General features: G+C 40.9%; 1 protein-coding gene across 2 annotated transcripts in view; it reads right to left on the minus strand.

Moving 5' to 3' along the window:
• Positions 1-7,516, minus strand: part of trim9 (tripartite motif containing 9) — a 40,063-nt gene extending 32,547 nt beyond the window's left edge. For both annotated transcript variants that reach the window (XM_073833741.1, XM_073833740.1), the window contains exon 1: positions 6,581-7,516. In XM_073833741.1, the coding sequence (XP_073689842.1) occupies positions 6,581-7,420 (840 nt within the window). In that variant the 5' untranslated portion in view covers positions 7,421-7,516. The remainder of the gene's footprint in view (positions 1-6,580) is intronic.
• Positions 7,517-11,397: the final 3,881 nt, after the last annotated feature.

An 11,397-nucleotide genomic window follows, 5' to 3' on the forward strand; every position in this document is an offset into this window, starting at 1 on the left:
GCTGGTGAACATCAGGCCGGCCGCTTGCGTTTCGAGTCGGACGGGGTAGGGTTGGGGGGTTTCCCGGCCGCAGCTGCAGCAGAAGACGGCCTACCCCAGGGTTTTGCGGCGGATGGATTGTTCTGCCGCGGAGGAGGTTTGTTGCGGTGTCTCTCCCTACTTTGATGCGGGGTTCGCCCCGTAACGGGAGGGTTAGGCACTCGCGCAGTGGGCAACTGCCGCGACGTACCTGTCTTCCTTGGAAGGCATAATTTAAAAGCCTCGTCCTCCTTCTTCTTATCGTCACACCGCTGCTGCATCATTGCCACGGCGGGACCAAAGAGAGCCTGACCAGGCTCGACGGGGGCGCCTGCGATGCGCCTCTTCTCACTGTCGGGGAGTCCTGACAGGTTAAGCCAGAGTGCGCGCTCCCCCACCACAGAAAGCGCCATGGCGCGCCCGCTGGCTTGGACAGCCTGGCGAGCGTTATGGAGGACGAGGTCATTAACCATAAGGATCTCCTTCCAGAGAGTAGGCGAGGGGGATCCTTTGTCCAGCTGTTGCCCCAAATCATCTAAATTTTCCGCCTGGTAAGCGGAGAGAAGGGAGGACACGTTTAGCGCTCTGACTGCCAAGGCCGATGATTTATAGGCCGCCTGGTGAACAGAGGCTGAAAAACGGTCCATCTTGCTTGGCAGCACCGGCTTAGGGGGGCGAGCAGCCCGCCCTGAGCGGGGTTAAGGTGTCTGGCGATTGACGGCTCAACAGCGGGGGGGTCGCCCATGCTAAGAGTCGCCATATCCTTTACCTCTAGACCCGTCAAGCCGTGCTTAAAATCAAGCGGATCGGTCCAATAGTGCCGCATGTGCTTAGCGCACGCTGGAAGGACGGGAAAAAGCTGTTTCCTCGGGCCGGGAGGGGGTCCCAGCACCTTCCCATCATACACGTCCCTCTCCTGGTCGGTGGCGCTCTGTGGGGCTGGCCACTCGATGTTGAGACGAGCAGCCGCTCGTTCGCACACCTCCAGGAGAATAGACTGAGGAACGGCCGCGGGGGGGTTAACCTGAGCGACACCAGAGAGCGGGATGGCCTCCTCGTCCTCTGAGACTCCAAGCAAGCCCGCGTCGTCGTCATCGCCGGAACCGGCCGGTTCGTCGACGAACGGAAGGTTTCCCGAGAAAATATCTTCCTCGGGAAACGCAGGATTAGGCAGCTCAGCCCAATTGAGAGACGTCGCGCCCTGGGAGGGCCCCGGAGGCGCGTCGCCGTCACCGTGTCCCCCATCCGAGTCGGAAAGGCCGGGTTCCAGACACTGGGTCGCCGCAACCTTTAAGCGACGTCGCAGGAGCTTCTTGGGAAGCAGAAGACAGTGACTGCAATGCTCCGGGTTAGCCAGAGCTTCCTCCGCATGCTTGAAGCCCAAGCATACCACGCAAAACTCGTGAGAGTCCTTGGCGGCAATGAGAGCTCCACACGCGGCCGGGCAGGCCCGTGATGAGATGCTCCCGGGAGTAGCAGATTTGGAGAGCGACATCTCGGAGAAAAACTCGGAAAAATCCGTGGCGGGCAGCCGTGGAAGGGAGAAGAAATATAAGGAGCGTGGGCAGCTCACAGAGGCAGAACACAGCTAACCTGGCTGAAAAGACGACTGTCACGTCTGGCGGAGGCTGATCAGTAAGATATGTCCTCCTGAAGACACTCTGTGCGCAGAGTAATCCAGCCGAACTGTGTAAATGCAGAGATCGCGAGAAGCGAATGTCAACTGAGGAAAGGTAGCGCGTGCATTGGTTTTATTCGCCCGGTAAGGGGCGGCCCCTTACCTGCCAGTGGGCACGCGCTTCTGTCTGTCAAGCCAGACTTGGTGCAATTGGATGCTTCTGCAGAGGTCAGGTACGGATGCCCTTCCCATAGGTGGATCTCGAACACGAGATGATGAAAGAGAACTGCAAAATGTTAATTATTTGACCAAAATAAGAGGGATCATACAAAATGTATGTTATTTTTTATTTAGTACTGACCTGAATGAGATATTCCCTATGGATATTTCACATAAAAGATGTTTACATATAGTCCACAAGAGAAACTAATAGTTGAATTCATAAAAATGACCCCGTTCAAAAGTTTACAAACACTTTATTTATAATTCTGTGTTGTTATCTGAATTATCCACAGCTATGTTTTTTTTTAGTGATAGTTGTTCATGAGTCCTATGTTTCCCCTGAACGGTTAAACTGCCTGCTGTTCTTCAGAAAAATCCTTCAGTTCCCACAAATTCTTTGGTTTTCCACATTTTTGTGTATTTGAACTCATTCCAAAAATGATTGTATGATTATGAGATCCAATTTTTCACACTGAGGACAACTTTAGCTTCTGAAAGGCAGTGACAAATAAAAAAAAAATGATATTTAGGCAAAATAAGAAAAATGTACATCTTCATTCTGTTCAAAAGTTTACGCCCCTGGCTCTTAATGCGTTGTTTTTCCTTCTGGAGCATCAGTGAGTGTTTGAACCTTCTGTTATAGTTGCATATGAGTCCCTCAGTTGTCCTCAGTGTGAAAAGATGGATCTCAAAATCATACAGTCATTGTTGGAAAGAGTTCAAACACACAAAAAGACTTAAAAACCAAATAATTTGTGGGACCTGAAGGATTTTTCTGAAGAACAGCAGGCAGTTTAACTGTTCAGGACAAACAAGGGACAAAAAAAGAAACCTATTATTTTCTCTTGTGGACTATATGCAAACGTCTTTTATGTAAATATCTTATTCAGTTCAGTACTAATAAAAAATAAGATTTGGTATGATCCCTCTTATTTTGGTAAAATAATTAACATTTTGCTAATTTTGCAAGGTGTATGTTAACCTTTGACTTCAGCTGTATATCTGACACCCAGCACACTATATATTGACATTAGCCATATCTATGGACTACTATTTTACCAATTAAAATATTAAAATTTAAATATTTTTCACTCTTTCAAAAAACAGGAATATACTTCCTTTAAGTAGAAAGGCTTTCAGAGCATCCACACATCACAGGCCCCATTTCCTACTTGCTGTGTAAGTGCCTGTGTATGTAGCATGGAAAGATAGATGGAGAAATGGAGAAAAAGAGAAGCATATGGTGCCCTGAGGCTACAGCAAAACTACAATCTGTTTAGTGAATGACGAGCAAGTGTCTGCAGTGCGGAAAGAGGCCATTTTCCTCTGATATGAGGCCAGCTCGCCAGTGTTCAGTGAAACAGCTACATATGGGACCATAGTAGAGGACACTGATCCAAGATCTGATCTCTCTCTCTCTCTCTCTCTCTCTCTCTCTGTGTGTGTGTGTGTGTGTGTGTCTCAGGTGCTAAAAGGGGGAAGCCGTATTTGGGTCTGCTGTAGTGCTGCTGCTGTCCCAGTTTAAACTGATATTATGCAGCCACAACATCACACATAGAGCACCGAACAGTGAGTAATGTAACTGAACACACAAAATAATGTACAGTAGCTCAACACATAGAGTAATGCGGTGTTTGAAATGAGGGGGCGGACAGTGAATAGGAATGGTTTCCTTGTGCTGTGGGTAACTTTTTCTGCTCTCACACTGTCTCCACATGTAAATGTCTCCTTATACTTCATGAATAACAGAGGGTTGAATTTTAGTACTATACAACAGTAGTTAGGCCAAATGTGACCAATTTTTTTTTTTTAATTGAGATGTATACATCATCTGAAAGCTGAATAAATAAGCTTTTATTGATGTATGGTTTGTTAAGATAGGACAATATTTGGCACAGATACGACCGTTTGAAAATCTGGAATCTGAGGTTGCGAAAAAATTTAAATATTGAGATAATCGCCTTTTAAGTTGTCCAAATGAAGTTCTTAGCAATGCATATGTGACCCTGGACCACAAAACCAGTCATAAGGTTAAATTTGACAAAACTGAGATATATGCATCATATGAAAGCTCAATAAATTAGCTTTCTGTTGATGTATGGTTTGTTAGGATAGGACAATATTTGGCCGAGATACATCTATTTGAAAATCTGAAATCTGAGGGTGCAAAAAATCAAAATACTGAGAAAATCACCTTTAAAGTTGTCCAAATTAAGTTCTTAACAATGCATATTACTAATCAAAAATTACATTTTGATATATTTACAGTAGGAATTTTACAAAAAATCTTCATGGAACATGATCTTTACTTAATTTCCTAATGATTTTTGGCATAAAAGAAAAATCAATAATTTTGACCCATACAAAGTATTTTTGGCTATTGCTACAAATATACCCCAGCGACTGGTTTTGTGGTCCAGGGTCACATATTACTAATCAAAAATTAAGTTTTGATATATTTATGGTAGACAATTAACAAAATATCTTCATGTAATATGATCTTCACTTAATATCCTAATGATTTTTGCCAAAAAATAAAAATCTATAATTTTGAAATTTTGTGAAATATTATTACAAATCACATTTCTATTTCAATATATCTTATCGTGTAATTTATCCTGTGATGGAAAAGATAAATTGTCAGCAGCCATTACTCCAGTCTTTAGTGTCACATGATCCTTTTTTTTTTTTTTAATATGCTGATTTGGTGTTCAGAAAAACATTCCTTATTGTTATTAATGTTAAACACAGTTGTGCTGCTTAATATCTTTGTAGAAACTGTGATATCACAGTTTCCACAAAAATATTAATCAGCAGAACTGCTTTAAACATTGAGAATTGCAGGATTCTTTGATGAATAGAAAGCTCAAAAAAGCATTTTTCATCTCTTACTCGCATAAAATTAATCTTTACATATAATACCAATAATTTAAAAACACTCTTTTCATACTAATGTTGTGATAATGCATTTATAGCATTCAAAACAACAGTTTTTACTTTTCAGTGTATTAAACAGAATTTTAACTTTGCCCATTTATCACTTATTAGCCATAACATATAATTATGGTCTTATCATATCACCCGGAGTATTTAATATCCCTAAGTGGTCTCATGCCAACAATAATTCTAAATGCTGAAGTAATGTACAGATATAACCGTGTTAAACTATGTACTTATTGATCCACCATCTCCCTGCCTGTTGATTGCTCATGTTTATGTTTACTGATTAAATGAAATGGTCTTGCTGAGGGTTTACTGCTAAAACAATGCACTCACAATTTATTAACTTGCACAACGCCGCATGTTAGGACTAGGAGAGAGAGGGAGTCTCTTTCCTCATTCTTCGCCTCACCTATGGATACAGTCTTTCTCTTCCACAGACAGACATAGTAAATCAGCTCCCTGCCTCGCTGTATCATGTTGCTACAACAACAGGCCACTGCAGTTTTACATGTTCCCTAAGGAACCCAGACACACAGAGTTAACATGAGCACCCTGCACGGTTGAGTTCCCATCAACAGATATTTTGAGAAAAACACAACATCACAAGAGCATTTAACCTCCATCACTTTAAAACGGCACCGAACGTGCACTGCAGTTATGATCAAAGACGCCTCAAAATCCACACAAGCATATATTTTTCATCAGAAGGTTTGTCTTGAATAGCTGAATTTGAATTACTTTAGGTTTTTCCCTGTTGAATCTAAACAGGAGAGCTAGTGCGCAGGTGTTTTTCATTTGGCCCGAATCATGGCTGGTTGTGTCGTGCGCTGTGTTTTAATTAGACTGGTGGTGTCTCACCCATCACAGTGACAAGTCTTACTGCACTACACATGACAGACCTTTAATACCAAAACCAGAGTGCTCAGCCTTCTAAAAAACACATCTGAGCTGTTTTTAAAAGGGTTTAAGGCACATTTTAGCTGGTCAGGCTGCACACTCTTAAAAATAATGGTTATTAATTGGCATTGATGGACCCATGAAGAACGTCTAACATCCATAGAACCTTTTCAATGCACAAAAGGTTCTTTTGAATATCTTGTTTTAAGAAAATATGCAACCCTGGACCTTAAGTAGGTACATTTGTAACAATAGCAAAAAAATAAAAAAACATTGTATGGGTTAAAATGATTGATTTCTCTTGCCAAAAATCATTAGGATATTAAGTATAATGTTCCATGAAGATATTTAGTAAATTTCCTACCATAAACATATCAAAACTTAATTTTTGATTAGTAATTGCTAAGAAATTCATTTGGACAACTTTGAAGGCGATTTTCTCAATATTTAGATTTTTTTTGTGCACACTCAGATTCTCAAGTAGTTGTATTTCAGCCAAATATTGTCATATCCTTACAAACCATACATCAATGGAAAGCTTATTTATTCAGATTTAGATAATGTATAAATCTCAATTTAAAAAAATAAAAATAAGAAATTGACCATTGTGACTGGTTTTGTGGTCCAGGGTCACATATTGGTACTTTTAAAAACTGTTTACTAAAAAGGTTCAACTATGACTTTACTGTGAAAACTGGTTACCTTTATTTTTAAGTGTAGAAGACCAGCCTAAACCATCTGAAGACCAATTTACCCAGACTGTAAAAGATCCAGACCAGGTTGTCCATCTGTTACACCAGCTTAAACCAGTTGGTCAGGCTAGGCTTTTAATCACCAGGGAATTTTGTAATAGTAAAAAACAATCTCAACCAGTTTTCCCACCTTGTGGAGCTTCCACATGGCCCCCAGAGCTTTGACCTCGTGAGTGGAGTGTTTGCCGTCCTCCAGACACTGGTAGCATACGGGGGTCTTACACTGGACGCAGTACATACTCAGGTTCTCCAGTTCATGCTCGGTGCAGGTGGAGATCTTCCGGGGACTCGTTCGGCGGCTGATTCTGCCTTGCGCCGGCGGCACAAGCCGGTGTTTGGCCAGCGGACCCCGGGGCGGATGGCACCGTAGGCGGCACGGGTCGCAGTAGAACACGTCGCACTGCTCGCACATGACCGTTGCCTCGCGGGGGCTCTTCTCGCACAGCTGACACTTAAGCGCGGCTGCTTTACTCTGCTGGTACCGGTCTACAACCCCCTCCAGCACACGGTTTTTGGGGAAGCCCCGGAGCCCCCGGTCATCCAGCGTCAGGCTCCGGTGGCACTGCGGGCAGGTGAGGCAGGAGTTCCGCGGGACCGGCGGCAGGACGCCGGTGTGAGGCAGCAGGTGGTGTTGCGCCTGGGGCGGAGGAGGCACGCTAGGGGGGAAAACGCGCACCCCGTTTGGGGACTTCTGGCACGGGGTGGTCGGTGCGCTTACGAATCCGCCGTAAGAGCCGTATCCGCTGTCAGCCTCGCTGTACAGACTCATCTTATCCAGGTCTAAGTAATCATAATCGGAGACGCCGGAGCCTGACGCGCGGCTGCTCTGCGGGGACTCGGCGTCGGGCGTCTGCACCAGGATGTTTCTCGCACAGGCCAGGCAGATATTATGCGAGCAGGGCAGGATGATCGGCTCGCGGAAAAACGAGCCGCACACCGGGCATTTTAACTCCTCTTCCATTTCATCCATCTTGTTGTTTGAGACGAATCCGGAGACTTCCTATAAACGAAAACGGAATATTCCTTCCGATGGCAGCAGCTTTGTACTTACGCGTCTCCTTCGCGTTCTCCGTCCTATGCACCGGAGGATAGAGGAGGGGGCGGTATAAATTCTGTGGGCGTAGGCTGACTCCAGCACTGGTCCACGAACGCCAACAGCTACTGCATAAAATCGCTGTCAGTTTATGTGATGAGCTTCGGGAATCCAATCAAAGTGATGATGCAAAGTATGGCAGAAGTGCTTGGTGAATTTGAGACACAGCCAATGTTTGTGGTAGTGCACCTGCTCTAACAGCGCGCCTGATTTCCCTATCCAAGGTGTGTTTATGTAGGCTACATCACAAGTCACTCTTCAGCTCTAGTGTTTGACAGCAGAAAATGTCAGAGCTAAAGCTGAAATGTTCTCTCCTAATTGCTAGGTGGTGATAATTACCCTAGGCAAAATTTCCATGGTAACTAAAAAGAGAGCTGATAGATCACAATAATAGAAAAGAGAAAATATTTATAAAGCGTATTTTTTTGCGGATTCCGTCAGATATAGAAGTTGAGCTAGTTGTGATAAATAGGCTACCTCTCAACAAAAAATATATCTGTTCAGACAAACTTTTATGGTAAATGGAAGGTTGTTACTGAATAGTATATTAATATATATAGATAGATATATAGATAGATAGATAGATAGATAGATAGATAGATAGATAGATATAATTTATATACTATGTTTTTAAAGACATTTTCACCTCCCAACACAGAAGCTATTTATTTTCAGACAAGATTTTATGGTAACTAAAGGATTATTTAAAATTATTGTAGGCTATATTTACCTTTTTCTTCACGTAAGAGCGGCTATGCCATTTTGTAAATGTTATGGGTCTGGCTTCCAGTTCTGGCTTCATCTGCATCCAGTTATTTTTAGCTGTACCAAATGGCCTGTTTTGCAGTTTGATATTGCAAATTGGTGTGTCTTACCATATTTAATGTATTATCTTAAATATGAGCACACTGGTTTGTAGTGCAAGCTGTTTTTACCGTTTACTGCATGTTGTTATTTTTCTCATTATTTCCCTAGAGGGTTTGCACTTACGTCACAATTTGGTCAGTAACCTGGATGCCCGGCCATATTGGTGATACTCAGATAAGCAACAGCATGGATTGAATGGTCAATGTACTACTGACTACATTGTTCTGTTAATTTATGCAGTCTAAATCATGGGAAAACTGTGTGAAAGCTGCTAAATCATATAGAGAATGACTTAGTAAGAAGGAAAGGGCACAATATTTTGACAAACTAAAGTTAATAGGTGGTAAAGATACGTACAAGCAGTATTAAAAGATATTAGCCTAGTATTTCACCTACCTGACTGGAAATGATAAGAACAAGCACAAATGTTGTCAAGGTTCTTGCCCTGGAAATCTTGGTTCATTTTGGCCAACCATGAACACCTTTTGTTCCTCAGACAGTCTTTTTCTTGATGTGTTATAGCTTTTGGCAGACTTTAGTATTCCAAATGATTTTTCTAGTCCAACTGTGTAGTACAGCCCAAAACATGACAGTGATTGACCATTTTCAGCAGCAATAATCAGCAAAATAAGCGAGTTTTGTTCGGTTCAGTGGCATTGTTTACTTTTAGTGCCGCCAATATGGCTGATTGATGACTTGTCGTTAAAACACTCTATAGCAGCTAATGAACCAGAAGTCTTACCCATAGGTTTACGTCCACGTTAAAAAATAAGGTGGATACTTTTTGTTATTACTAAAAGGTTGTCTACACAGAAATTGCTTTTGCGTTTGGATGAAACGATAACAACAACTGTTTGCTCACTGTATCGGACGTTAAAAGAAAAAATAGGCCTGCTTTAATTATTTATCACATTATTATAGATTTACACATCAAAAATATGTGACCCTGGACCACAAATCAAGTCTTAGTAGCATGGGTTTATTGTAGCAATAATCAACATTACAATACATTGCATTGGTCAAAATGAATCGATTTTTCTTATATGCCATTAAATCATTAGGATATTAAGTAAAGATCGTGTTCCATGAAGATATTTTGTAAATTTTGTACCGTAAATATATAAAAACTTAATTTTTTAATTAGTAATATGCATCGCAAAGAACTTAATTTGGACAACTTTTAAGGCAATTTTCTCAATATTTAGATTTTTTTAACCCTCAGATTCCAGATTTTCAAATAGTTGTATCTCGGCCAAATATTGTCCTATCCTAACAAACCATACATCAATAGAAGCTTATTTATTGAGCTTTCAGATTATGTATAAATCTCAATTTGAAAAAAAATGACTGGTTTTGTGGTCTAGTGCCACATATCAATAACGTTTACGTTTTCTTTAATAAAAATAAATAACTTAGATTGTTCACTATGCTAAAAATGATTGACAAGCCTCAAAGTCATTGTAAATTGTCACAGATTAACAGCCGTAGATAATGATGATATTATTGATTTATAATTTAGTTAATGCATTGACTTACTTGCAATCACTAACAGGAAAGTAATGCTGTGTTTTAAAATAATCTGGATAATGTTTGTCAGGTGTAGGCAAAATTTTACAGTGCAGCAGCTATTGATTTGACCAAATTTTTGACCTCTGTGTTGTATTGTGTCATGTGTTTTAGACACGTGTGAGCATCTGAAACGTGAGTGCTAGTAGAGCAGTGCAGGAGAGTGTGTGTGGGTGTATTGAGGTTGTTGTAGAGTTGAGTGTGTGTGTGCGTGTGTGTGTGTGTGTGTGTGTGTGTGTGTGTGTGTGTACCTGGTATTCATCACGTTATGGGGACCAAATTCACAAGGATAGGAATACCAGTAGATTTTGACCTTGTGGGGACATTTCTCAGGTCCCCATGAGGAAACAGGCTTATAAATCATGCACAATGAGTTTTTTTGAGGAAGTAAAAGTGTGCACAATCTCCTGTGAGGGCTAGGTTTAGGTGTAGGGTAGGTGTAGGGCGATAGAAAGTACGGTTTGTACAGTATAAAAACCATTACGCCTATGGAATGTCCCCATAAAACATGTAAACCCAACGTGTGTGTGTGTGTGTGTGTGTGTGTGTGTGTGTGTGTGTGTGTGTGTGTGTGTGTGTGTGTGTGTGTGTGTGTTAGAAGGCCTGTGATTGAGAGCCATGTGAATTTTGTCCATGTGCCACTCTCGTGAGTATCTGTGTGAGAGAGACTTGGTGGGGGGGAAATTAATTGCTTAATCATTTTTATTCTTATGACAGTAATTGGGTCACAGAGCAGGCTCTAAACTGGGGCCAGTAGTTATTGAAGTTCTCAGAGTAGAGAATCAGCCATATTTGCATGACAATCTTCAAGATGCTTAGATCTTGACCTTCTTAAACATCAAATTAATCCGAATAAATTATGAGAGAAATAATACAGTGTGTCAGTGGAAAGATTATAATGTGTGCAAAGCCAACTCAAATAAAGAAAGAAATTTTGTTGTTTGTTTTTATTTGTTTTTCAAATATACACTACCAGTCAAAAGTTTTTGAACAGTAAGATTTTTTATGTTTTTCAAAGACGTGTCTCTTCTGCTCACCAAGCCTGCATTTATTTGATCCAAAGTATAGCAAAAACAGTACAATTTTAAATATTTTTTGACTCTTTAAAATAACATTTTTCTATTTGAATATATTTTAAAATGTAATTTCAAAGCTGAATTTTTAGTATCATTACTTCAGTCAAATGATTCTTCAGAAATCATTCTAATATTCTGATTTGCTGCTCAAGAAACATTTATTGTTATTATGTTGAAAACAGTGGAGTAGAATTTTTTCAGGTTTCTTTGATAAATCGAAAGTTCAGAAGAACAGCATTTATCTGAACTCTTTTTTAACATTATAAATGTATTTATCATCACTTTTGATCAATTTAAAGCATCTTTGCTAAATAAAAGTATAATATTTAAGGATAATAAAAGTAT

The sequence above is a fragment of the Garra rufa genome, chromosome 2, assembly GCF_049309525.1.
Source record: "Garra rufa chromosome 2, GarRuf1.0, whole genome shotgun sequence".
Classification (NCBI taxonomy): domain Eukaryota; kingdom Metazoa; phylum Chordata; class Actinopteri; order Cypriniformes; family Cyprinidae; genus Garra; species Garra rufa.